The 27,457-nt window shown below is 37.3% G+C and overlaps 1 protein-coding gene across 1 annotated transcript in view; it reads left to right on the forward strand.

Moving 5' to 3' along the window:
• The first annotated feature begins 12,013 nt into the window (after positions 1-12,013).
• The window catches only part of LOC109696003 (L-lactate dehydrogenase C chain-like), a 32,602-nt gene continuing 17,158 nt past the window's right edge, over positions 12,014-27,457 (forward strand). The window contains 4 exon segments of the mRNA XM_074067227.1: positions 12,014-12,139; positions 22,846-22,963; positions 25,368-25,541; positions 25,979-26,152. Coding sequence (XP_073923328.1) covers positions 12,014-12,139; positions 22,846-22,963; positions 25,368-25,541; positions 25,979-26,152 — 592 coding nt within the window.

Raw genomic sequence — 27,457 nt, forward strand, 5'->3', positions numbered from 1 at the left:
TTTTATAGAACAGAATGTAGAAGATTTATGTTTTACATGATGGAAGTGTTATTATCTGATGTATACAAAAATAAAGAAAATTTGAAATCTGTGACATAACTACTCTGGTCTCAAGATTAGAGGAATCCCTTATGCCTCTATTTTGATGATACCCAGTCTGCACAAGTGTAACTTATGCTTCTGAAATTGGTCATAGCTGTAAGACTTGCCCTCAAGTCTAGTTGAGGGCATTATAATATAGAACTTAAGATTATTCTCACAAAACAAGTACTTTTTCTAGTATTGAAATTTCATTGTGTGCTTTCTTCCATTATGATACCCTTTGTATTGCTTCAGGAGTTCATGGACCTATATAATCTTTACTGAATACTTATTTTAAAATCCTGTATTTCAGAAGAAAAATAGAGATATCACTTTATGATGTTAAAAAACTAAATGACATATTCAATTCTGCCAGTATACAGGTTCATGTAAACTCAAACAGTAGATTTGGTGTATCTGTTAAAATATCACATGGGTACTTTAGACCATCTTCTGTGTCATTTGTTCAGCCATTACTATTACACTTGCTATGTTGTGGCCATGAGTTTGTGATTCTGTGTCTTTAAGTATACACAGTATTTAGGGTACCTCAAGTAATTGATTATTGACTAATTCTACAGAACACTTAATTGGTAGCTTCCTTTCAGTGTCTGCGATAGGAGTGATTTATATATACACACATATGTGCATATATATTTATGAAATATTTTCTAGATTCCAGAAAGAACTTAAGGTAGCTATTGGGAATATACAATGAAACAAAAACTAAGAAACAAAGACCAAGGTAGGTTACAAATTAAAGACTAGGACACAACCAGTAGGAAAAACCAGACAGCAGATATGTAGGCCCTAAGGCCTTAAAGTGGTTCTGGTAAAGGTGTACCCATTTGGTCAGAGAGTGTGGTTCACCCTCATGGTCTGTTGTTCTTGCTATCTTGATAGTGCTCATTCTGGTCATCCACTGCTGATCATGATTAGTATCCCATTATTTTGCTTTTTTTTTGTTGTTGAATCATGAAATATGGTTATAAGTTTTGTTAGAATAATGGAAAAGGGGGGTCTTCTGTGGGTTTGGCCTTGTTAAAAAAAAATACTGTTGGCCAGGTGTCTTTTGGCTCATGCCTGTAATTCTCATGGTTGGAGGCCAGCCAGGTAAATAGTACATAAGACCCCCATCTCTAAGATAATGAGAGCAAAACAGACTATAGGTTTTGCTCAAGCAGTAGAGCACCTTCTTTGCCAGTGCCTGCTTTGCAAGTACAAAGCGCTAAGTTCAAATCCCAGTCCCACAAAAAAAATTACTATTGTATACCAAGTTAAGCCTTCATTATAGGAATTCTTGTAGAGACTGAAAGGCTGAAAGCTGCAGTGTCTACAGGGAATATTCCAGGAAGTTAAACTCCCTACATTATGTATTCCCAATGGGATAATACTGTCCTTCAGGAGGTGATAAACAAGAGTTTGGCTCTCCCTGACAAAATCTTACTCCTTTTAATTTTCCCATGAGGCTCTCTGGTGGGTGTGTTCTGGACCAAGAGTACTGTGGTCCATAGCTGAGGTGCTCCAGCCTGTTGTGTCTGCTGCACTTTGAAGGCTTGGAGCACAAGGAGTGGTTCTGAAGCTGCCAAGCACAGACTGTGCCGCACACTCTGACATGCAGGTAAGAAGCAGTGAAAGTGAGGCACAGGTCCATTGCCTCAGAGTCCACCTCCTGGCTCTGTGCCTGTGCCAGGTATAGTGGGAAGCCCACATCCATCCTGAGAAGCTAGCAGGAGCTTTCCTCCCCTCCCTGCCCTTCCCTCCTCCTCCTTTTTCCTTTTTTTTTTTTTTTCCAAGGGATGGCTCCTTGTTTCTCTATGGAACATATTGACCTCTTAATGGGAAAACAGTGACCAAATAGGGGAGAACTGACCCAGCTGTTGTCAGACTTTTTCATAATTCCTGTCCCCCTTCATTTTTTTTGCTCCCCTCAGTAATGGGACTTCAGACATCCTATAAGTGCTCCACCCCTAAGCTACATACCCAGCCGACTTCACCACCCCTCAACTCTGCCTACCTTCCTACTCCTTCCTCTGGTTTGCCTTAGAGAGCCTGAGCTCTTGGCCAGAAACTATACAGCTTCTTTGCTGGTGTATGTTCCACCTTCTTCCACACTAGTGCCCAGGAATTCTGTATACACTGCTTCTCACTACGGACCAATTCCAAATTTGGAGATGGCTGTACAGTTTTCCAGGTTTTCTTGAGGTTTCCAAATGGTGACTGATACAAAGGAGCTTAAGTTTTCCACTTCAGAGAAAGTCATAAGATTTCTTTTGTTGGAACCAAGCAGTTGGAGAGATCTGTGCCATCAGCATCTTAAAGGTAAGTTATGTGCTCTGTGCCATAGGGCTAAGCACTCCTCAGTTGGAGGCAAGAGATCTATTGGCCCTTACCAGGTTATCCTGGAAGAACCAGGTACCCTTTTCTAATTGTTCCACTGAGGGTGGAGGCTCTTTTTTTCCCCCTCTAAGTTTATAATGGTAGAAGTGTTAGAAATACCTCTTTGAAACCAGGTGCTGGCGGCTCACACCTGTTACCTTAGCTACTCAGGAAGCAGAGATCAGAAGAATTGCAGTTAGAAGCCAATCCAGGAAAATAGTTTGGGAGACCCCATCTTGAAAATATCCAACATTTAAAAAAAATATGCAGCACCTTTTTACTTGATTAGGAAACAGTTCTCTGGTTTCAAAACTCGGAGAAATAGTGGCAGTAAGAGTACATGACAATACAGTTTGTGCTAGGTTCTTGGTAGTACCAAATACAAGAATCATTCTTTCATCTTATTTTTTTCTAGTGTTAGGGATTGAACTCAGGGCCTAGCCAATGCTAGCCAAGCACCATTATCACTTGGGACACACCTCCAGCCCTTTTGTTTTTCATTTTGTTTTTGAGACAGGATCTCCAGGCTACCCTTTCCTGGGCTGGCCTTGACCTCACAATCCTTACACCTCCTTATTTGAAGTACCTTGGATTACAAGTGTACACATTCTGTTGCAAGAATCTTATTTGCATGAAGATACACACATGAAAATCTATACATTTATAGCATCAGTAACAACCCTATGTTTTGTATCTTTATATATCCAATATAGCATCCCTGAAAACTACATTTAGATCTATTTTATAAAGGAGAAAAAAGGCACAGACTATCTCAAATTGCAGAAATAGATAACTACACAGAATATATACATATATACATGTATATACATATATGTATACACGTGTATCTATGTATATGTATATATAGAGATATAACTATATATACATATGAAAGCTTGAAGGAAAAGAATCACCATCTCTGCTTTGAAAGGCCTTCTTTTTGGAGTGGTGGGGGGATTGAGCCCTATCCCTAATAAAAGAAACTAAGCAGAAGCTCCTGAGTTAAAGTGCCATTTTCATCATATCCAGGGTATATACTATCAATACAATTCATCAATGTTGATGCAGATCTCAGTCACCTGACTGATACAGGGTTAGCTAGGTTTCTCTGCTGTGAAGTTTCTCTTTTCCCCTTAGATAGGAAGTCTCTGTGTACAGCCCACACGGAACGGGTGGGAAGTTATGCCCTCTTTCTGTTAGCTGGGATGAGTGGTTCATGAAGACCAGTCTGAAAGGTTCCAAGTTCTTGTGTCATCTGAACAGAGACCTGGACAGAGACACAAACTGCAAAGTAGTAGCAAAAACTTTATTGAAAGAAAAGAGTAAGGAAAAAATACTGCCAGAGAAGCAGAGGGCCCCTGCCAGATGGCATGGAAGCATTGATCTCTTTGTTTAAAGACCAATTTATAAGTTGTAAGGCAGGCAAATCTGGGCAGTTCTTAGGGAGAGGCTGGGGTGGCTGACAGGTATACTTAACACAGCCTTGTCATATAACAAGGGGTATCCTGTGCATGTGCTTAGGCTAATTGTAGGCTTTTAATTTCATGTATGAGATTCAACCAATATTCATAAGGTCCTAAGTAAGAGGATTTAGACTGGGAGGTCAAGTTGGGGGCAGGCCTCCTTTAACAAGCCAGTCAGACCCAAAGGTGCCTCTTTTGATGCTATCTTGCAAAGATATCTACTCAGGGTATTTACAACTTAGAGGGGATTTATTGATCTAGAGGTGACTCCAGGCTATGCTGGGAGATGCCTATTTGCTTAAGAGAAGGAAGTCCCTGGTGAGTTACTCTGCCTATTTGCTAACCTGCCTCATTTCCATGAAGGTAGAATATCTGCCCTCCTGAAGCATTAAATTATTTTAATTCTTTTGCATAGGAGATTTGTTTCTTCTCTGCTTATTTAATTCATTTATTGATACCATATGAACACATAGATCTTATTTTATCTTTTAGGCTATATTGTAGTACTTGTATCTGAAACTATTCTAGCTTTGGCCTTTGGGACCTCTCTCTTGGCCTGGTTCCCTTTGACTCTATCAACAAAAGGTTTTTGGTTTTCTTGTGTAGTTCCTTACTTTCTGGCAATTCAGAATGTTAAAAGGTTCTTCATGTTGTTTATTTTCTGCACCAGTTCTAGAATCTGCCTAATTTTTCCTTCCCAAGAACCCTAGTCACTTTTATCAGAGAAACCAGTATCTAGGATAGGAGTGCTCACTGCTACCAAAGTTAGGGTACGTTTTAAAAACTATCTTTGAAATGAGGGGGTGAATCCAACTAAGATATATTTTAAACACATAGGTAAATATCACAATGTATCCCCCTGTACAACTATTATGTGCTAATAAAATTTGAACAAAATTTAAAAAATGAAACTCTTTTGGAAAGATAATTTTATCAGTACCACATAATTCTGTTTCATTCTACTAGAGTATCTAGAAATTGTTAGCATCTCATTAAGCAACAACCTGTTCAGGCTAATCAATTAAAATCTAGTTTAAAATATAAAATGCTTGACTGTGGATTCTCACTAATTAGATCACACAGTAAAAAGACTGAACAATGTAAGTTGGACTGTTATATAGGTACTTGATCACTTGTAGGTACTATAGTAGCACAAAAGCATTTTCTCAGGGAAAACTTTACTATATAATAGAGATAAACTACGTGGTTATAACATTTCTCCCCAAAAGTTAATTAATTCACAAGGTTCAAAAATGAAAGTAATTCAAAGAATTACATATGGTGAAATCATACTCTTACCCAGTTTCCATCCAACCTTTTCCCCCAAGAGCTGCTATAGGCAACAATTTAAATCAGTTTCATGGCTATCTTCTGTTTCTTTTGCAAATATTTCATATTCTTTATTACATATGAAGTAGCATGCTAGAAATGTAGTAGTATTTTTTGCAGATAATATTGACTGATCCTGGAACTATCAAATTTTGGAGCTGGAAGGAGTCTTATGTTTTAATTCATTGATTTAAAAATCTTAGCAGCACCTGGTGCTAAGAACCAGGTGGGTAGAGACGAATCAGACTTTTATTCTCAAGGATCTCATAGTCTGGTGAGAAGTTCCTTAAACTAAATACCTGCTTTATTACTGTGCAGCTTTAGCTTAAACTGAAGTGGTAGTTACTAGCTTAAGAGAATTTTTCTGACTTGTTTTTATAATGATGAATTGAAACTTTCCTACTTGTTTCTCTTCTGGTTGGGATATTTGTATCGTGGTAAAATACTGAGATCTATTAATCTTCTCTGAGTCTAACATTTCACAAGCTAAATATAGATCTTTTTCATTCTCTAATTCATCAAGAGGTATTTCTCCTTCCTCCACCTGTGACTAATGCCTTTTAGGGTTTGAATGGAGTTAGCTCTGTGAATGCTGATGTAGGCAAACTGAAGGGTACAGCCCTGGATCTTCAACCTGGCAGCCCTTTTATGTAAATGCTAAATATTGTCTCCAGCAAAGGCAAATGTTATAGTTAAATACTACAGATATTCTAATAGTACATCAACAAATATTGAATATATCTTTATTTCCTATTATGAAGATGTGCCTGGATTTTTTCTCTTATTTTGACCGTACTGTGGTTTGAACACAGGGCCTCACACTTGCTGCGCAGGCACTCTACCATCTGAGCAACTTTGCCAGCCTTTGTATTACTTTCTTTTTTTTTTTTTATTTGTTTCAATTTTTATTTGATGTTTCCAAATGTAAAAAAAAAAAAGTCAAGATTCTTACACCAGTTAGGAGGAGACCACCTCAAATGAGACATGCAAAGCAGTTCCGTGTGCACATTTCTCTCCTTCACTTTTGTTGCTTTATACAATGGTGTGATGGACAGAAAACTGGATGACATGTGCTTGGTTGGAAAGTGTCATCTCAAAAACAAAAACTTTTGCATTACTTTCTAATTCTGAGCACTACAATGATGTTTTGCAGACAATGTATTTATAAATTGAGGTTTTAAAAGGGATGGAGTAAGGATTTGAACCTGCTTCTATTTGACTCCAAAGCCTAAGATTTTTTTGAGATAGGCTCTCACTAAGTAGCCCAGACTTGCTTCAAATTCACTAGTCCAAGCTGGTCTCTAACTTGTGAATTTCTTGCCTCTGTCTCCCAAGTGTCTTGGATTACAGGTGTACACCACCATGCTGTCTCTAAGTAGTTAACTACTATACTTTATTTACTTGGCACCCAGAAGATAATTATTTGAACAAATAAATGAACCAAAGCCTCCAGAGCTATGGTCTTTTCATGTCATGTTTATTTCTATGTAATTGTTCTTTCATTTGCTAGACAATTCACATTTTAACCTCTTATACTAAATAGTACAAATTTTGGGGGTACATTTTTAATGGGTTTCATTGTGACATCTTTTTTGGTAGTACTGGTGTTTGAACTCAGGGCCCTTGCTAGGCAGGTGCTCTACCACTTGAATCACATCACAACCCTCATCATGACATTTTAATACATACATATATGTGTATATATATATATACACACACACATATATATGTGTATAGTATACTTTGATCATATTCTTGCCTCACAGTTTTTTTTTTTTAATGAAAACTGAGCACTGATTTCCTGAAATTAATAGTACTATGAGCCAAGTACAGTGGTACATGTCTATAATCCCACCTACTCAGGAGGCTGAGAAAGGAGGGCTGTGAGTTCAAGACCAGCCTGGGCCTGAGTGCCAGTGGCTTGTGCCTGTAATCCTAGCTACTCAGGAGACAAGAATTGTGGTTCAAAGCCAGTCCGGGCAAATAGTTCCACGAGACCATGTCTCAAAAAACTCTTCAGAAAAATAGGGCTGGTGGAGTCACTCAAGGTGAAGGCCCTGAGTTCAAGCCCCAGTACCACAAAAAAAAAAATAGACCAGTCTAGGATACATAGGAAAACCCTCCAACTTCCCCCCAAAAGTACAATAAGCATAACAGACGATTTAAAGGAATCTATTCTTGATAAACCTACTGTGGTGATTGAGATAAACAGGAAATGTGTACTTAAGTGTCAGATATTTTCTTTTTCTTAATCTAATTCTTTTCTTCAAATCTTTCCTCAGATTACATTTTCACTGCAAACTTCAATCTCTTAATTATCATAGTAGGTACATGCCAGAAAAAGAGAAGAAATACGCCTTGATTCAGTCCATTTTAATATGTCTGCCTTTAAGCTAATAATGCACAGTATTACACAATATGGTCTCTACTGGGAAATTATTGTTACCAATTGAGCTCAGTAACTTCGAAGTCGTGGGTGTGGCTCAAGTGGTAGAGCCCTTGTGTGGGGCCCTTAGTTTGATCCCCAGTAAAGCATTAAGTAAATAAATAAGAGTTTAGTAACTTTGTAGAAAAAAGAATTAAATGAATATTAAATACTAAACTACCAATATAATTTCAAAATCTCTTTGTGTTTTGTTAGTGTAGCATGTATTTTGCAGTTGTAATCAGTGTATGTACCATAGTGAAGATTTTTTTTAAATACTAGTGTGTATGGAAAGATAATTTGCTTAATAATGTGACTTCGTGGTTTACACTGTTACAGCTGTGATAACAGTTTTCCAGATTACTGGGTGAGAAGTGAGGCAGCCCTACCTTTCACTGCAGGAGGCTCCAGAATTGTCCTAGACTCCTCACGGGAGCATAAACAAGTGCACAAATTCAAGGTGTACTATGGAGATGAAATGTGTTGGACTTGTGACAGATTTCATGTAGTGAGGGAAAGGGAGAAATACAGAGTAACTTCAGATTTTTCCCCCTTTGGCATAACTGATTGGATAGGCATTCCACTCAACTAGCTTGGGATGCTTTCAAGGTGGTGGGAGTCAGGGCAGTAGGAGGAGGTAGTAGATTTAGAAGAGAAAATGCAAGATTTCCAATTGGGACATGTTAGATTTGAGATATTTGAATACACTGAGTAGGAAATATCAAACAGGTAGTTGATTATGAGTCAAAATCTTGTAAATTTAGGGCTATTCAAATTACTCTAACATCATTTGGAATAGTTTTTACCTATGGGTAATCCAAAATTGAGTACCCAATTAAGTTTATTTGTTCATTTAAGTTTGACAGAGATCTGCTATATAAGGGAGCTTCATAGATCTATAATGTATTATACATGTGTCTAACATCAAATTTAGAGAATAAAAATTATTTGAAGAAGTGTAGTTTTGTCCCTGCCCTTTTTCCATACATATAGTTGAGACAGATTGTCATGCTTTTGCCTGGGTTGGCCTTGAACAGTGATTCTCCTATCTCTACCTCCTTTGTAGCTGTAATATAGATGGGAACAACCATGCCTAGCCCCACTTAGGTGTTTTTAAATTTTTTTTCTGGTATTTGCTTGTTTTGATAATACTGGGATTTGAACTCAGGGCCTCATGCTTACTATGCTGGTAATCTGTTTGAGCCAAACTTCCACTCCATTTTGCTTTGGTTATTTTTGAAAAAGGGTATCAACTTTTTGCCCAGGCTGACTTGGACCCTGATCCTCCTCTTTTACACTTCCGTCCATATCTGGAATGAGATGTGCAGGCCACCATGCCCAGTTTTTTTCCTTTGAGATGGGGTCTTGTGAACTCTTTTGCCTGAGCTGGCTTTGAACTGTGATCCTTTGGTTCCCAGGCTCCTGAGTATTTGGGATGACAGGTGTGTGTGTGTGTGTGTATGTGTGTGTGTGTGTGTGTGTGTGTGTGTGTTTGTGTATGTGTCCAGCTATTGGTTGATATTGGATGTGACAAACTTATTGCTCTGGCTGGCCATGAACTGCAATCCTCCAGATCCATACCTTCCATGTCTTCATATGTCTTTTTAGTATACGTAGTGATGTTCCTGTTCAAGGAACACTGCTTAACAATTCTAAGTCAAGTATCCCTGATACTGCTCTACTCAAATGTTCTCTCTAGATTTCCTCAAAATAAGGGTCAGTTTCCGTAACTGACCCTTATCCAGGGCTGAAAATCATCCATAGAGAACTTTCTCACCTAGTGCTGGGAGCACATGCCTGTAATTCTAGCTATTTGGGAGGCTAATATTGGAAGGAACAAGGTTTGAAGCCAGCCAGGCAAATAGTTTGAGACTCCATCTCCAAAATAACCAGAACAAAATGGACCAAACGTGTGGCTCAAGCGGTAGAGCATCTGCTTTGCAAGCATCAAGCCCTGCATTCAAACCCCAGTCCCACCAGAAAAAAAAGGAAACCAGTAACTTTATGGTCATCATTCCTGCTTGTAGGATCTTTTCCCAAAGTTTCCTTCCTCAGAACTAATCAAGAGAAAGAAAATTAGGGCCTTCTTCCACTGAACTATGAAATGACAAGATTGGTCAAGGTGATCATGACAATTAATTATTATACTTGAATTTGCTAACTTATGGGCTTAATTTAGAAAAAGAACCAGCTTCGTTAAAGTATAATTTATATACCACACAATTCACTCTTTTTAAGGAGTACATTTCTGTGAATTTAATTACCACCCCCAAGAAACCAGTACTACCAATGAATAATGGAACCAAACTATCATATACGCCCAAGGACTTTTGTAAACATTGAGGTACCTTCAGTCTTTTTGAAAAATGTACTTACATTCATTTTGGTTTCAAATTATTTGATATAATAAATTAGTCAATAGCAACATCACTGAAAAATAATAAGCAAAATAGGTTATTTAATTACTCTTTCATGAATTTTAATCTTGTAAAGCTTCCTTGCTCTCTGAGACAATAAATGTTACTGGTTTCTTGCTCCAGGCAAGAAATAGGCCAACTCTGCAAGGAGTCCTGATTCTTTTTTCATCTTAGTAGCAATGGGAAGTAGATTAAGCGACCCTAACCCACCTCACCCAAGTGGCCATATAGTAGAAAAGCAAATGGAATGCTTAGAATATAGTCCTTCTTTCATGTTACCAAAATAAAACTATCAGGAGCTTAAAGCTATGATGCTTGAAAATTCTTTACTAAGTGCCTACTGATAAGGAAACCTGGAAAAAGATCAAAGCTGGGGGAAGGGATCAAAGAGGAGTAAAGCCCTTCCCCTTAGCTGGGGTCCCTGCATTCAGCTATCTTGCTAGAAACTTCAGATGGCCTTGGTCCACAGCTGTGCTGACATGATCACTACTGTATTATAGTAAATGCAAATTTTGACTCCGATACTGACTATAATCAAGTAAAATCTTAAGTAAGCCTGAAGGCATCAAGAGTTATTTCTCTTTACTTGGTAGTGTGGTCACTTCCAAGATGATACCTCCTTTGGATAACAGGCCTGAGGCAAGCATACAGTTGGAATTTGCGGTTATGTAGGCCAGCCATGTCCTTCTCAGCTTGGTAGTATAAATGAGATAGGTGTAGAAGCAACTTTAATGGTGGTACAAACTACTGTCTGCTATGGAGGGCCTCTAACTTGGGGTTGGTAGTAGGTGCCATGGAAGAAACAGGAGAGAGAAGGGAAGTTGTGGTAGTTGACACTTTAATCAAGAAAAGCTAGAGCAAGCACATCTTATGTATATCCAAACTAAAAATAAGGAATTAACTTAGTCTGAGAGAAGAGATTTCCAGATATAAAGAACAGCAAAAAGTTCTGAATCAGTAAAAAGCTCTCCAGTGTCTTGGAGGAGAGCTTAGCCAGTTCTTGAGATGAAGTTAGAGTAGAAGAAAGCCAAATGTTAAAGGTTGTGGTGAAATTTAGTAATTCTAAGTACAATGGCAAAGCCCTGCTTTCAACTACATTAAAGCCTACAATCACCACAGGCTACTGTGTATGGAAAACATATCATTTCTGTTTTGCAAAGGGCTCAATCGCAAATACTTAGCAAGGTGATTTAGGAGATTGTGACTGCTTCTGTGAGTTATACATCCTCGGTGTAAATCATGGCCTTTGCATTTCATCACTACCCTGTGTTCTCTCAGGAGAAAGTCAAGCAGCAAGTTCGGCGGGTTCAGGTCAGGGCTCCTTTTGAGACTAGCTGCCTGTCTTCAGCCTAGGGGCAGCAAACACCACACACACTGCAGACAGCACTTGGACGCCATTAGTAGCAACCCTCGTGGCCCCAGGGCTGCAAGGCCGGCGCGGGCCAATGCGCCTGCGCATGTTGGGGGCGGAGCTTGCATGCTGACGCACGCAGGACGGCTGTGCGTGCGTCCCTCTGCCCGTCGGTTTGCCGCCTCCCGCAGAGCATAACGGTTACCCAGCTTCGCACCTCAGCTGCTGCTGGTGCAGTTTTCTGATGTCCCTGCTTTTGTTTCCATAGTGGCAGTGCGTTGTGTTTCCAGCCTCAGAGTGGCAGCAATCACAGCATTTGTGAGCGTCTGTGGGGGTGGGGGAGGGGGAGGTCAGCCTGTGGGTGCCCTGGCCCATGGCCAGACGCTGGGCCTTGCTGAACCCACACTCTCTGGCCAGGGACTCCTTTCCTTGGCTTCCCTCCACGCTGGGCCCCGCATTCTGCAAACCCAAGAGTGGTACCCAGGTGGTTGGCACAGCCCACTGAGAGAGTGGTTGGTTTAGGGCGTTTGATTCTGCTGCAGTAGCGTTCTCCCCATCAGGTCTCACAATGCCAACTGTCAAGGAGCAGCTCATTGCGAGCATAAGTGCAGAAGATAAAGGCTCCCAGTGCAAGGTCACCGTTGTTGGAGCTGGCTCTGTAGGCATGGCCTGTGCTATTTGTATCTTACTGAAGGTTAGTGAAAAACATCCATGGCTGCGGGACAAGTCCGTCGGCAGCAGGTATATATCTTCTCCTCTGATTTTGGTCCAAGATAAGATGCATTTAGCCTGGGATGGTGCACACCGTAGCTGTAGGCTTAGGTAGGAGGGTCACCTTCGTATATAGTCTAGGCAAAAGCATGAGACCCTGTCTGAAAAAGAACTGAATCAAAAAGGACTGGGGGCGTGGGTCAAGTGGTAAACCACTTTCTACAAGTTAGGAGGCCCTAAGTTCAATTGCCCAGTAACCTCTTTCCTCCCCCAAGCTGCCCAAAAAAAGAAAAGAAAGAGAAAAAGAGCCATTTGTTGGAGATTTCAAGATGGCGGCTAGAGTGAGAAGGCTGAAAGTGTGCTTCCTAAAGTAAAATCTTGGAGAGATGTGGGAGAAACACATTACAGGAAAAACCACTGAGAAGAGGCAAAACTTTGACTCCTTCACACCTCCAGCCCACGCATAGCATTCCCACTTCACGTTAAATGGAGAAACCAGGAGGGCTCCTGCGCTGCCGCCAGATGCCACTGCCCAGATGGCTTGGGAAGATGCAGACCACAAGGTGAGCTAAGAAACATGCAGTACTCCCACAGACAATCCTGGGCCAGATCAGCGTAGCCCCCTGGACAGACCAACCCCCACCCAGGGAAAAAAGAAAAAAACCTGAATAATAAGCAATTACAACAAAAAAGACACATAGCAAAGAGGGCGGGGCACCCTAAGTGCCGAAAGGTGGGGAGGAGAAATCCCTCAAAACAAGCTGGCCGGAGAAGGCAGGAGCGGCATCACAAGCCCAGCAATCAGGAGCAGGAAAGCTTGTAAAAGTGGCGGTGGGAGGAAAACTCCACGGGAGAAGGGGGAAGATCCACTTCCCATGTGAACTGTAAATAAACACACCAGCCTGAGAAAGCTGGTGCAGTGTCACCTCCCCCATTGTGCTTGGAGAGGGGAAAGCTTGTAGCAGTGGCAGTTGCGCCCAGGAGAACTCTAAGTAAACAAAGCCTGAGGGACCAAGTGAGTGTTAAGCTCACTCCTGAGATCCGTATAAATAAAGCCCCAGAAACAGCTGGCTGATGGCAGTGGGCAGGTGAGCCACAGCCTCACATAGCCATTTACAGAACTGTCTCCAGACTCTTTTTTTCTTCCCTTCCTTTGATGAGACAACAACCAAACTACACCTGCATACTGAAAAATTTACTGAAACTGTATTGCATTTGAACTTGGGACACTTTATGGTTTTTTGTTTTGTTTTGTTTTGCTTGGTTTGGTTTGGTTTTTTTCCCCTTTGATGAGACAACGACAGAACTACTTCTGAGACACTGTCTCCAGGATTGGAGGCTGAGGAACTAACACCAAAATTATTAAGACTGAAACTTTATTGCATTTGAAGTTGAAGATTTTTTAATTTTTTTAATTTTTTATTTTTTTAAATTATTTTTTTCTCAATCCTCTCTCTGTCTCTCTAATGCCTGTTAAGCTTAGTCCACTATCTCTCCCTGTTTATATCTTTGAAAGTTATTTTTGTTTGTTTTGTTTACTTGTTTATTTGTTTTTCCCTCTTTAACTTCTTTGCTTTCCCTCTCCTCTCACCCTTCATTCTAAATATCACCATTGTTATTATTACAACCTAGAAAATACTTAATTGAAACAGTACTGGGACAATAACAACACCAAAGGCAATGACAGGAAGACAGAAAAAACAGGGAAACCAGTTTCCCCACAGCAAAAAATTAGTACAGGAACCAGAGGGAAATAAAACAGATACTGAGATCCAGACTCCAACAAAATGAAGATAAACTATGCCAAAGAACCCAATGAAGCCCCCAAGAATAATCTGAACAAGAAATACTACAGGTACTCATTGAGAATTTTATAGAGATGATACTGGATATGGTCAACCAAAATGTACAGGAGACACTCAAGAAATTCCAAGACAACAAAAATAGAGAATTTGAAAAAGCACAAGAAGAAATAAAAGAAACCATAGAAGCACTGTATAAACACCAAAGTGAAACAAAGAACATGATTAATAAAAAGATAAATGAACTCAGGACAAAAATAGACAACATTAAAGAGGAAACAACTCAGGATATGCAAAACTCAGCAAAAAAGAATGAAACAGAATTGCAAAGTAAAATGGAAGGCCAATCCAGCAAAATAGAACAAACAGAATCTCAGAACTCGAAGATGAAATGGTAATTAAAGGAAAAAACTGAAGACTATTAGTTAAACAACTCAAGAAGTGTGAAAAGAAAATGCAAGAACTCACTGACTCCATCAAAAGAACAAACCTGAGAATCATGGGCATTGAAGGAGAAGAGGTGCAAGCAAAGGGAATGTGTAATATATTCAACAAAATAATAAGAAAATTTCCCAAATCTAGAGAAATCTATTTTCATAAAGTTGCAAGAGGCCTTCAGAATACCAAACAGACCAGACCAAAATAGATCTACCCCACGGCATATTATCATTAAAACAACAAATACAGAGACCCAAGAAAGAATACTGAAGGCTGTAAGAGAGAAAAAACAAATAATATACAAAGGTAAACCCATCAAAATCACAGCAGACTTCTCAACAGAAACATTAAAAGCAAGAAGAGCTTGGGGTGAGATTTTCAAGGCACTGAATGAAAATAACTTCAACGCTATGATACTCTACCCAGCAAAACTATCATTCAAAATAAATAGAGGAATAGAAGTCTTCCATGATAAGCAGAAACTAAAACAATATGTGACCACAAAGCCACCACTACAAAAGATTCTTCAAGGGATTCTGCACACAGAAAGTGAAACCCAACATAACCATGAAAGGGCAGGCAGCACCAAACTACAGGAAAAGAAAAAGCAAGAAAGTAGAGAGTAACTTCAACTTAGGTACACACAATCAAACCTTCAAACAACTAAGACAACTAAATGACAGGACTCACCACATACCTTTCAGTACTAACAATGTTAACGGACTTAATTCCCCCATCAAAAGGCACCATTTGATGAACTGGATTAAAAAGGAAGATCCAACAATTTGTTGCTTACAGGAGACCCATCTCACCAACAGAAATAATCATAGGCTTAGAATGAAGGTTGGAAGAAGATTTACCAAGCCAATGGCCCCCGAAAACAGGCAGGAGTAGCAACTTATCTCTGACAAAGTAGACTTCAAAACTACATTGATCAAATGAGATAAAGACAGACATTCCATACTAATAAAAGGGGAAATAGACCAAAAAGAAATAACAATTATCAACCTATATGCACCCAATGTCAATGCACCCAATTTCATCAAACATACCCTGAAGGACCTAAAAGCATATATTAACTCCAACACAGTGGTTGTGGGAGACTTTAGCACCCCATTGCCATGAATAGATAGGTCATCCAAACAAAAAAATCAAAGAAATCCTAGATTTCTATATCTATACAATAGATCAAATGGACCTAGTTGATGTCTACAGAACATTTCATCCAACTTCTACACAATATACGTTCTTCTCAGCAGCCCACGGAACCTTCTCCAAAATAGATCATATTCTAGGGTACAAAGCAAGCTTCAGCAAATATAAAAAAATAGAAATTATACCATGCATTCTATCTGATCACAATGCAATAAAACTAGAAGTCAACAACAAAAGTAAAGACAAAAACATGCAAACAGCTGGAAACTGAATAACTTATTACTTAATGAACAATGGGTCATTTATTAACTAAAACAGGAAATTAAAAAGTTCCTGGAAGTCAATGAAAATGAAAACACAACCTACCAGAACCTATGGGACACAGCAAAGGCAGTCCTGAAAGGAAAGTTTATAGCCATGAGTGCATATATTAAAAAGACTGAAAGATCCCAAATCAGTGACCTAATGATCTATCTCAAACTCCTAGAAAAACAAGAACAAGCAAATCCCAAAACAAATAGAAGGAGAGAAATAATAAAAATAAACTGAAATCAATGAAATAGAAATCAGAAAAACATACAAAGACTTAATGAAACAAAAAGTTCTTTCTTTGGAAAAAATAAACAGATGGACAGACCCCTGGCAAATCTGACTAAAATGAGGAAAGAAAAAACCCAAATTAGTTGAATCAGGAATGCAAAAGGGGAGATAACAACAAACACCATGGAAGTCCAGGAAATCATCAGAGACTACTTCGAGAAACTGTATTCAAAAAAATTTGAAAATCTTAAAGAAATGGACAGATTTCTAGATACATATGATCATCCAAAACTGAACCAAGAGGAAATTAATCACCTGAATAGATCTATAACACAAAATGAAATTGAAGCAGCAATAAGAGTCTCCCCAAAAAGAAAAGTACAGGACCTGATAGATTCTCTGCTGAATTCTATCAGACCTTTAAAGAAGAACTGATACCAACCCTCCTTAAACTGTTCCACAAAATAGAAAGGGAAGGAAAACTGCCTAACACATTTTATGAAGCCAGTATTACACTTATCCCAAAACCAGGCAAAGACACCTCCAAAAAGGAGAACTATAGGCCTATCTTCTTAATGAACATTGATGCAAAAATTCTCAATAAAATAATGGCAAACTGAATTCAACAACACATCAAAAAGATCATTCACCATGACCAAGTAGGGTTCATCCCAAGAATGCAGAGGTGGTTCAACATATGAAAATCAATAAACGTAATAAACCACATTAACAGAAGCAAAGACAAAAACCACTTGATCATCTCAATAGATGCAGAAAAAGCCTTTGATAAGAGCCAACACCATTTCTTGATAAAAGCTCTAAGAAAACTAGGAATCAAAGGAAAGTACCTCAACATTATAAAAGCTATATATGACAAGCCTACAGCCAGCATTATACTCAATGGAGAAAAATTAAAACCATTCCCTCTAAAATCAGGAACTAGACAAAGATGCCCACTATCTCCACTCCTATTCAACATAGTACTGGAATTCCTAGCCAGAGCAATTAGGCAAGAAGAAGGAATAAAAGGAATACAAATAGGTAAAGAAACTGTCAAAATATCCCTATTTGCAGATGACATGATCCTATACCTTAAAGACCAAAAAAAACTCTACTCAAAAGCTCCTAGACACCATCAACAGCTATAGCAAGTTAGCAGGATATAAAATCAACATAGAAAATTCATTAGCATTTCTATACACTAATAACAAACTGAGAAAGAATATATGGAAACAATTCCATTTACAATAGCCTCAAAATAAATCAAATACCTAGGTATAATCCTAACAAACGATGTGAATGACCTCTACAAAGAAAACTATAAACTTCTGAAGAAAGAGATTGAGGAAGACTATAGAAAGTGGAGAGATCTCCCATGCTCATGGATTGGTAGAATCAACACAGTAAAAATGTCTATACTCCCAAAAGTAATCTACATGTTTAATGCAATTCCCATCAAAATTCCAATGATACTCTTAAAGAGATTGAAAAATCTACTGTTAAATTTATATGGAAACACAAGAGGCCACAAATAGCCAAGGCAATACTCAGTCAAAAGAACAATGCAGGAGGTATCACAATACCCAACTTCAAACTATATTACAAAGCAATAACAATAAAACAGCATGGTACTGGCACAAAAATAGACATGAAGACCAGTAGAACAGAATAGAGGACCCAGATATGAAGCCACACAGCTATAACCAACTTGTCTTTGACAAAGGCACTAAAAATATATGATGGAGAAATAGCAGCCTTTTCAACAAAAACTGCTGGGAAAACTGGTTAGCAGTCTGCAAAAAACAAACTAGATCTGGGTATATCACCCTATACCAATATTAACTCAAAATGGATAGAGGATCTTAATATCAGACTACAAACTCTAAAGTTGATACAGGAAAGAGTAGGAAATACTCTGGAATTAATAGGTATAGGCAAGAATTTTCTCAATGGAACCCCAGCAGCACAGCAATTAAGAGATAGCATAGATAAATGGGACTTCATAAAACTTAAGATCTTCTGCTCAACAAAAGAAATGGTCTCTAAACTGAAGAGACCACCCACAGAGTGGGAGAAAATATTTGCCAGTTATACATCAGACAAAGGACTGATAACCAGAATATATAGGGAACTTAAAAAACTAAATTCTCCCAAAATTAATGAATCAATAAAAAAATGGTCAAGTAAACTAAACAGAACTTTCTCAAAAGAAGAAATTCAAATGGCCAAAAAACACATGAAAAAATGCTCACCATCTCTAGCAATAAAGGAAATGCAAATTAAAACCACACTAAGATTCCACCTCACCCCTGTTAGAATAGCCATCATCAGCAACACCACGAACAACAGGTGTTGGCGAGGATGCGGGGAAAAAGGAACCCTCTTACACTGTTGGTGGGAATGTAAACTAGTACAACCACTCTGGAAAAAATTTGGAGGCTACTTAAAAAGCTAGACATTGATCTACCATTTGATCCAGCAATACCACTCTTGGGGATATATCCAAAAGACTGTGACACAGGTTACTCCAGAGGCACCTGCACACCCATGTTTATTGTGGCACTATTCACAATAGCCAAGTTATGGAAACATTCCCACTACTGATGAATGGATTAAGAAAATGTGGTATCTATACACAATGGAATTTTATGCAGCCATGAAGAAGAACGAAATGTTATCATTCTCTGGTAAATGGATGGAATTGGAGAACACCATTCTGAGTGAGGTTAGCCTGGCCCAAAAGACCAAAAATCGTATGTTCTCCCTCATATGCAGACATTAGATCAAGGGCAAACACAACAAGGGGATTGGACTTTGAGCACATGATAAAAGCTTTAGCACACAAGGGAGGGGTGAGGATAGGTAAGACACCTAAAAAACTAGATAGCATTTGCTGCCCTCAACGCAGAGAAACTAAAGCAGATATTTTAAAGCAACTGAGGCCAATAGGAAAAGGGGACCAGGAACTAGAGAAAAGGTTAGATCAAAAAGAATTAACCTAGAAGGTAACACACATGCACAGGAAAGTAATGTGAGTCAACTCCCCGCATAGCTATCCTTATCTCAACCAGCAAAAACCCTTGTTCCTTCCTATTATTGCTTATAACCTCTCTTCAACAAAATTAGAAATAAGGGCAAAATAGCTTCTGCTGGGTAGCGAGGGTTGGAGGTGGGGAGGGAGGGGTTGGGGTAGGGTGGAGAAATGACCCAAACATTGTATGCACATATGAATAAAATAAAAATTAAAAAAAAGAAATGGTGAGGGTGAATCCAACTATGATACAGTATAAGAACTGTTGTAAATATCACAATGTATCCCCAGTACAAAAATAATAATAAAAATTAGGAGGAATTGCAAAAAAGAAAAAGAGCCATTTATTAGGAGTTGATACGTATTAGACATTGCTAGACTATTTAAACTTACTCATAGGAGACAGATTGATGGATTATTTTGTTAATATTATTACATTTTCTGTGGGAATTATCCAATAGCTTGTATTCCTTGAAGAATAGGTGAAATTCATATTTTCTAAGGGATTTTGCTTAATGTTTTAAAAATTACATAATTACTACATGCTCATTGTAAAAAGTAGCAAATATGATAAAATAACAATGGAAGACTTTTCTTTTTCTTTCTGTTCAGAGCGTCTTTTCATGTGCTTAGTAGCTCTTTGTATATCGTCTTTGCAGAAATCTCTGTTGAATCCCTTTGTCACTTTTAAAAATGAGGTTGTTTTAGTTATTGTTGAGTTGTGGGAACTTTTTTGTTTAGTGGGACAGTGTTTGAACACACGGTTTCTGCTTGTGCAGAAGGCTCTTTACCACATGAGCCACACCTCCAGTCCATTTTGCTCTAGTTATTTTGGAGATGGGGTCTCCTGAACTATTGGCCCAAGCTGGCCTATACATGCTGCCCTCCTGATCTCAGCCTCCCAAGTAGCTAGGATTACCCATGTGAGCCACTTGTGTCGGTCTAGAGTTCTTAATGTATTCTTGACATTAACCGTGTACCAGATATATGATTTGCAAATATTTTCATCTATTCCGTGAGTTTGCTTTTCTCTCTGATGAATGTATCTTTTGATGTGCTTAAGTTTCCCTGTTTAATATCTTATTTATATTTTACTTTTGTTGCTTACGCTTTCATCATTCCCCAAAAAATGGTTGCCAGGCTTGAGGCATGGTTGAAATGGTAGAGAACCTGCCGACCAAGCATGAGGCCCTGAATTTAAACTGCAGGAACACACACACGCACACACACACATATACACACACACATGGATTGCCAAGTTTGATATCATGAAAGTTGTTCTAATATTTTTCCAATTTTAGGTTTTATTTGAGTCTTTGAATCACTTTGAATTAACTTTTCATATGGTATAAATTAAGGGTCCATAATCATCCTTTTGCAAGTAAATATGCAGTTCTCGCTGTGTCTTTTCATGAAAAGACTATCTTGTCCTCACTGAATGATCTTGCTGAAATTTTCTTAACCTCTTATTCTGTCCCATTAGTCTATGTCCGTCTTTATGCGAGTACTATGATGTTTTGAGGACTATAGCTTTGTCATAAGCTTTGAAATCAGGATATATAACACTTCCAACATTGTTCCTAATCAACATTACTTTGGCTATCTGAGGTCCCTTCAGATTCCATATGGATTTAGGATGTGTTTTTTTTTTCCTGTAAAAAACATCATTGGAATTTTAATAAATTTCATTGAATCTGTAGATGGGTTTGGGTAATATTGACATCTTGAAAGTATTAAATCTTCCAGTCCGTAAGCATGGATGTCACTCCATTTATTTGTATCTTCTTTAAGTTTCTCTGCAGTATTTTGTAGTTTTTGGTGTACAAGCCTTTCACCTGTATAAATGTTTTAAAAGTATTATTTAAGTTTTATTACAACCTTCATAGATGAGTATTACAACCTTCATATCTTTTTCATTTATAAATGAGAATATTGAGGCACTGATGTAAAATAACTTGGCAGTGTCCAAATAGCTAGTAGGAAGAAAGGATATAAACCATGGAAATCTTAACAAAGACCTGTGCTTTTAAGTACTTCATTCTGTTAGACAATTTTGGGAAATTTGCAGATAGAGATGATGAGAAGAAGCAAAGCCAATTCAATTTCAGAATCCCCAAAAAAGGCTCATGAATTGGAAGTACCAGGTGCCTCACAGGTGAAGGTTAGAAGGATAGGGCCAAAACCAGGAGAATTGGTTGAAAGTTTTTATGAGGAGAAGGAAAACTACCAGGTTCCCTTCTGTATCTTAATCAGCTTAATGATCTCTCATATCCTAGCGGGCAAAGGGATGGAGTTTATTTGGAGAAACTGAATCAAGTTCTGCACCGAAGATATGAAGGATAGTAGAGGACCAGCATCTTATTGAAAGCTGTGGGAGTAAATGAAAGTTTAAATGTTGGACAGTGAGACACAGGCCTTCTTCCTTCCACTGGGCTACTAGAAAGCGTATTGTCAGACAAATGTCGACTATCAAAGAGATGGAATTAGGGGATCAGTCAGGAGTTCCAGTATGATTGATGTTTCAGTATGAAAATAAGAATAAGAGTGAAGAAAATTACTAAAGATAAAAACAAAAATTCTAAACCACAGGGAATGCATTTATAAATACAAAGATTCACTGAGGGCTACTACTGTGAATCAAAGAAGGCCTACTCCCCGGCACTTAGGAGGCGACAACAGGAGGAGGCCAGCCTGAGCTACATAGCAAGACCCCCAGCTGGTGAAAAAAAAAATGTACTCCAAAGCATATTATCATGAAATTTCAGGACTCTGAACTGTGAGAGTTCTGATATTTACTTTCTGTTTGAAGTCATACTAATTTTTTATTAGAATTCACTATACTGTGGCAAATTGTCAATGGAACAGAATAGTACAGGACCTCTTCTTTTGGTCATGTTCATGTATATTGTGGGATAAGTGGAAACTATATTAAAATATTAATTAAAAATTAACATTACCCAAACATTGTATGCACATATGAATTAAAAAATTAATATTAATTAAAACATATTAATACATTCCATTGATTTGGAGGAAGATGACCTGTAAAAAGTATCATGATATCTGTATATGTCATTGAGAGGTGGACTTTAAAGGTGGACTTTAAAGGACATGTAAAGTGTTTAGGTGTAGGTAACATTATAAACTATTTCCTTGTCCCAGATAGAGCAAAGTGGTCATTGCAGTTTTCCTTTGGCAGATTTTAACGCTCTTGTTCTTTACCTTTCTATGGTTATCTGGGACTCCCTGGAGAAAAGATCCTGGAACACTATTCTTAAAAGAATCTGGCAGTTTAAGCAGAAAAGATGCGGTATGAAAAAGTGATTAAACAATGTTCACCATTAGTGACTTACTTTATGTTTCACAGTAAGGATGCATATTTAAAAACCTCTTCAGCCAAGTCAGAAATTAACTTAATGTTAATATAATAATGCTTTTAAAGAATTTTTAAATTTTTCATTGGTTTTATAAACTGTTGCCTAAAAGCAAAAAACTCAGTCCTAAAAATTTCTAACAGTTATGTGAGTGCAAACAGTAATTTTCTTATATTCTGTTGTTTACCTTGACTTCTGGTCACTCTAGGCACATTTAGCAAGTATCTTCATATCATTTTTTCTAATTAAAAACATGAGACTCTTTTGATTATGAAGTAGCCATTTGAAAATTCTCTTTCTATTAAAATTTAAGTATGAACAGTTTATTCAGAACTTTCATATTTTCTAGGAATTGGCTGATGAACTTGCCATTGTTGATTCTGATGTGGACAAATTGAAGGGAGAAACATTGGATCTTCTGCATGGCAGTGTTTTCCTTCGTACTCCAAAGATTATCTATGGAAAAGGTTAATTTTAGCTTTATAAAGTATTTTCAGAGCTTTAAGAAAGTAATGAATTTTAACAAACTAATGCTAATAAATATAAAATTCAAATTATCAGTATGTCATTAGTACATAAAATGTAGAAGCTTTTTTTTTAAAAAAACACATTTCATTATCATTGGAGGAAATTTGGAGAATATAGAGAAGTATAAAGTATAATTTGAATCTCTTCTGTCAACAACATCATTTGCTTCTTTTTCTTTTCTATGCATTTGTTTTTTGATTTACTAACTTATATCAACCCTTTTAAACTTGTCATTTTGTCTTACATATTTTCCCAAGGATATGCAGTTTTGAATAGCTTTGTAATATTATCACATACTCTTTCACCTGGGTTTCTTTCTGTGTTTACAGAGATTTAGGTTTCAAGGCATAGCATAAAGCCAAAGAACACAGGAAATGGAGAAGTTGGCCCTATTAGCATTAGCATCATGTGTTTGTCAATTAAAAAACCTCAGAAAACTGGGGAAATAATTATTTTATCATACACTAGAGTAGATAGTATACTCTTTGGTAATGTGATTCAATGGCTTAGGTTATTGTGCTACATTAGAAACTCTCTTACCTAACATGATTGGCACTGAAGGTGATTGCTTCATTTAAAATATTAGGAAGAGTCACCATAAACATTTTATGTTGACCTAAGACATGTAAATGTACTTAGGAGTATATTTGTTGATTTTTCTGGTTATAGGGCAAGACCTCTGAGAATAGCTCAGCTAATTGGAGTTTTGCAATTAATGTCTTTCTTAAAGCACACCAATAATGATCATTTCAATTTTTTTTTTTTTTTGCAGAACTGGGGTTTGAACTGAGGGCTTCATGCTTGCTAAGCAGGTGTTCTACTGCTTGAGTGACACCTCCAGTCCTTGATTTTTTTTTTAAAGTACAAAAAATTTAAAGACACTCAAAAATCAAACCAATCACAAAATTCTACTAAGTTTTTATGATTTTCTTTCATTTTTATTTCTCTCACAATGCTAAAAGGACAATTTTAATTTTTTACTAGCATATATCAATTGTACAAAATAATGAGTTCCTTTGTGATTTTTTTTGTACAAGTGTATAACATACTTTGTTCACATTCAGCTTCCCCATTACCCTCTCTTATCCCTTTTCATCCTTTCGCTGGTCTCCTTCTTTATTTTCTGTATTATGGGGTTTTTTTTTTTGTATTTTTGATTATTTGTTTTTTTAGATAGCTGCTGGCAGCTGCCGCTACTTATGATCTCATTATTAACAAAGAAATGGAAAATAAAAACCTTACCAATACACAATTACATACCCATTAGTTTGGCAAAACACTGTTAAATGGGAAGGTTCTCGGAAGCATGGCCTGTTGAATGCATTACAATAATGCTATTTTTTTAAAAACTACCTGATCAACTTGAACGGAATCTACTCGTCAAGATAGGAATTGGACTCCTACGTATATTTCCAAGAGAAACTTGTGCACATTTACCGTAGGATACATACCCAAGAATATATTACAGATTAATTTGTAATATCCCCAAACTGGAAAAGATTCAGGGAAAACCAGCATAAGTTTTATAAATTACTCAGCATGATAGATTAATGCAGGTGAGTGAACATTACCAGGATACTTATTGATATGGATGAACAGCAGTACATGCAGAGCAAAAAAAAACCATGGATGAATATCACGTAATATTCAGGTAAAGGGATATATACCTTATTGCTCAAAAACAAATAAAATGATTTAAATATGCATAGGTGATAAAATCTTCTTAAGGTAAGGTTTTGATTTTTCACCAGTCAGAAGAGTGGTCTGAATATGAAGGATGTAAATTTAATCTATTAGGGACACACAGGGGTCTCTAATACATTGGCAATGTTCTATTAATTTGTGTGGTTTATACCAGAGTTGTTAATTTCATAGTATAAAAATTGGACATATATTTCTTATACACTCTTCTATAGGAATGAAGTCAAATACAGCCCCTTATAATAAACGAAAATATACTCTCACCTTTGCATCTTAAAACAGATGCACAAATCATCAGAGTGCTAAACTTCTGATTCATGATGGTGTTTGTAAGATGATTATTTTCATTGCCTTGGGCCTAAATAACTAATGGGAATGTGGGTAAAAGAGGGTGATAGCTTCTGTCATTATAAGAACTTTGGAGGTGCCTATGTGAAAATTGGCAAGTAGTATTGACAAGCCTTCCTTCCATTCATACAAGATAATATTACTTCATGGTAAATCTGTCAATCTCTAGATGCCAGACATGAAGATAGATGAGTACTTCAATATCAAGAGTATACAACAGACTCTTTTTAAAGAGTTAAGGCACAGTGACTATGGCAGTCTGGATCCAAATACTGTCTTTTATTTCCTTTTTAGATTTCAAGGTATCTGAAAACTCCAAATTGGTTATTGTCACAGCAGGTGCCAGGCAAGTGCATGGAGAAACTCGCCTTGACCTGGTCCGACGTAATGTAGCCATCATGAAATCAATCATTCCTGACATAGTCCATCATAGTCCTGACTGTAAAATGATTATTGTTACAAACCCAGGTGAGTATTTTCTCCTCCTTTTAACTGCGTAAGGATGACCACTTTATATCATTTCCTGTTTTTAAAACTTCATTGAGGTAATATGTATAATAAACTACACTCATTCAAACTATATCATGCACTGAGTTTTTATAGATTTAATCACTCATGAAGATATCTAGGAGATTAGTTAAGAAGGTAGAGTTGAGTGACTGATTCTTAGATACACAGATAGGGACTTACAGTAACTTAAAAAACGATTTTTGGTGTTCAAGTTCTAGTAGTGAATAATTAACATTTAAAAAAGTTGTGTAAGTGGTTGTATTTCTTTGCTTCCCTTTTAACTCTGTAGTGAATCTGTATTTGACTCCCAAGGCAAGTCATCTATCTATTCAGAAAGAAAAATTTAAAAAGATGTTACTATTAATCTTTTTCCAACATAAAATTGTTCTTCCTAGTGGATATTTTGACATATGTGGTCTGGAAGATAAGTGGCCTACCTGTAAGTCGAGTAATTGGAAGTGGTTGTAATCTAGATTCTGCCCGTTTCCGTTACCTAATTGGAGAGAAGCTGGATATCCATCCCACAAGCTGCCATGGTTGGACTACTGGAGAACATGGTGATTCTAGTGGTAAGTATAAACTAATGATCACCATGTAACTACTCTTCTTATCTCTAATGATGCTTATTTTCTTTAAAAGCTCTTTTTTCCTATAAATAGATTTATGTAACTCTCATTATATTGGTATTTCCTAGTGTGCCATTTTCCTGTTCCTTTATTTAGTAAAAATGTTTACAGTTAAAGCCACAATTAATTGTCAATAGAGGGTATAATGTGATGATCAATACATGTACATTGTTTAATGATCAAATCAGTGTCGTTACCTCACAATTTCTTTGAAATTGGAATGCAAAGTTTTCATTCCAAAACTTTTCTGGCTATTTTGGAACAGACAATACAATATTGTTAATAATAGTCACTCTATTGTACAATAGAACAAATACACATCTCTCTACTTGTAAGTTTATACTCATTGACTTCCCTCTCCCCCTCCCCTTGTCATACCACTATTCTATTCTCTACTTCTATGCTGTCAACATTCTACATTCCATATTTAAGTAAGACCATACTGCATTTGTCTTTCTGTGTCTGGTTTATTTTGCTTAATGTAATATTCTCTAGTTCTGTCCGTGTTGTCACCAGTGACAGGATCTATTCCTTTTGATGGCTGAATAAGATTCCATTGTGTATGTATACTGCTTTTTTAAAATCACTCATCTGGTGTTGCATATTTAGGTTGATCTGAAACCTTGGCTATTGTGAATAGTATTTTAAAATCCAGTAACTGATTAAACATTCAATAAACATGGATATGCAGATCCCTCTTCAATATAGTGATCTCTCATTCCTTTTAGATATAATATATGCCCAGTAGTGGGATTGTTGGATCATATGGTAATTCTAGTTTTAGTCTTTTGAGGTACTGCCACACTGTTTTCTATAATAATAGTACGAATTTGTAGTCCCACAAATAAAGCATAAGAGTTTCCATTGCTCCACAGCCTTACCAGTATTATTTTTTCTTGTCTTTCTGATAATAGCCATACTGAGTGGGGAGAGATGATATCTCATTGTGGTCTTGGTTTGCATTTCTCTGACCAGTGATGTGAGCATTATTTTGTATATCTTCTTTTCACAAATACATGTTTAGATCTTTTGCCCAATTTCAAATTGTATTTTTTTTTTGCTATTGAGATGTTTGAGTTCCTTTTATATTCTGAAAACTAACTCTTGTCAGATGAATAATTTGTCCATACTTGTCCCATTCTGTGGTTTGTCTCTACACACTATTGATATTTTCCTTTATTGTAAAGAAGCTTTTTAGTGTGATGTAATTCCATTTTGCTATTTTACTTTTTTCTTGAATGTGTTTCT

Source organism: Castor canadensis, chromosome 1, assembly GCF_047511655.1.
Source record: "Castor canadensis chromosome 1, mCasCan1.hap1v2, whole genome shotgun sequence".
Taxonomy (NCBI): Eukaryota; Metazoa; Chordata; class Mammalia; order Rodentia; family Castoridae; genus Castor; species Castor canadensis.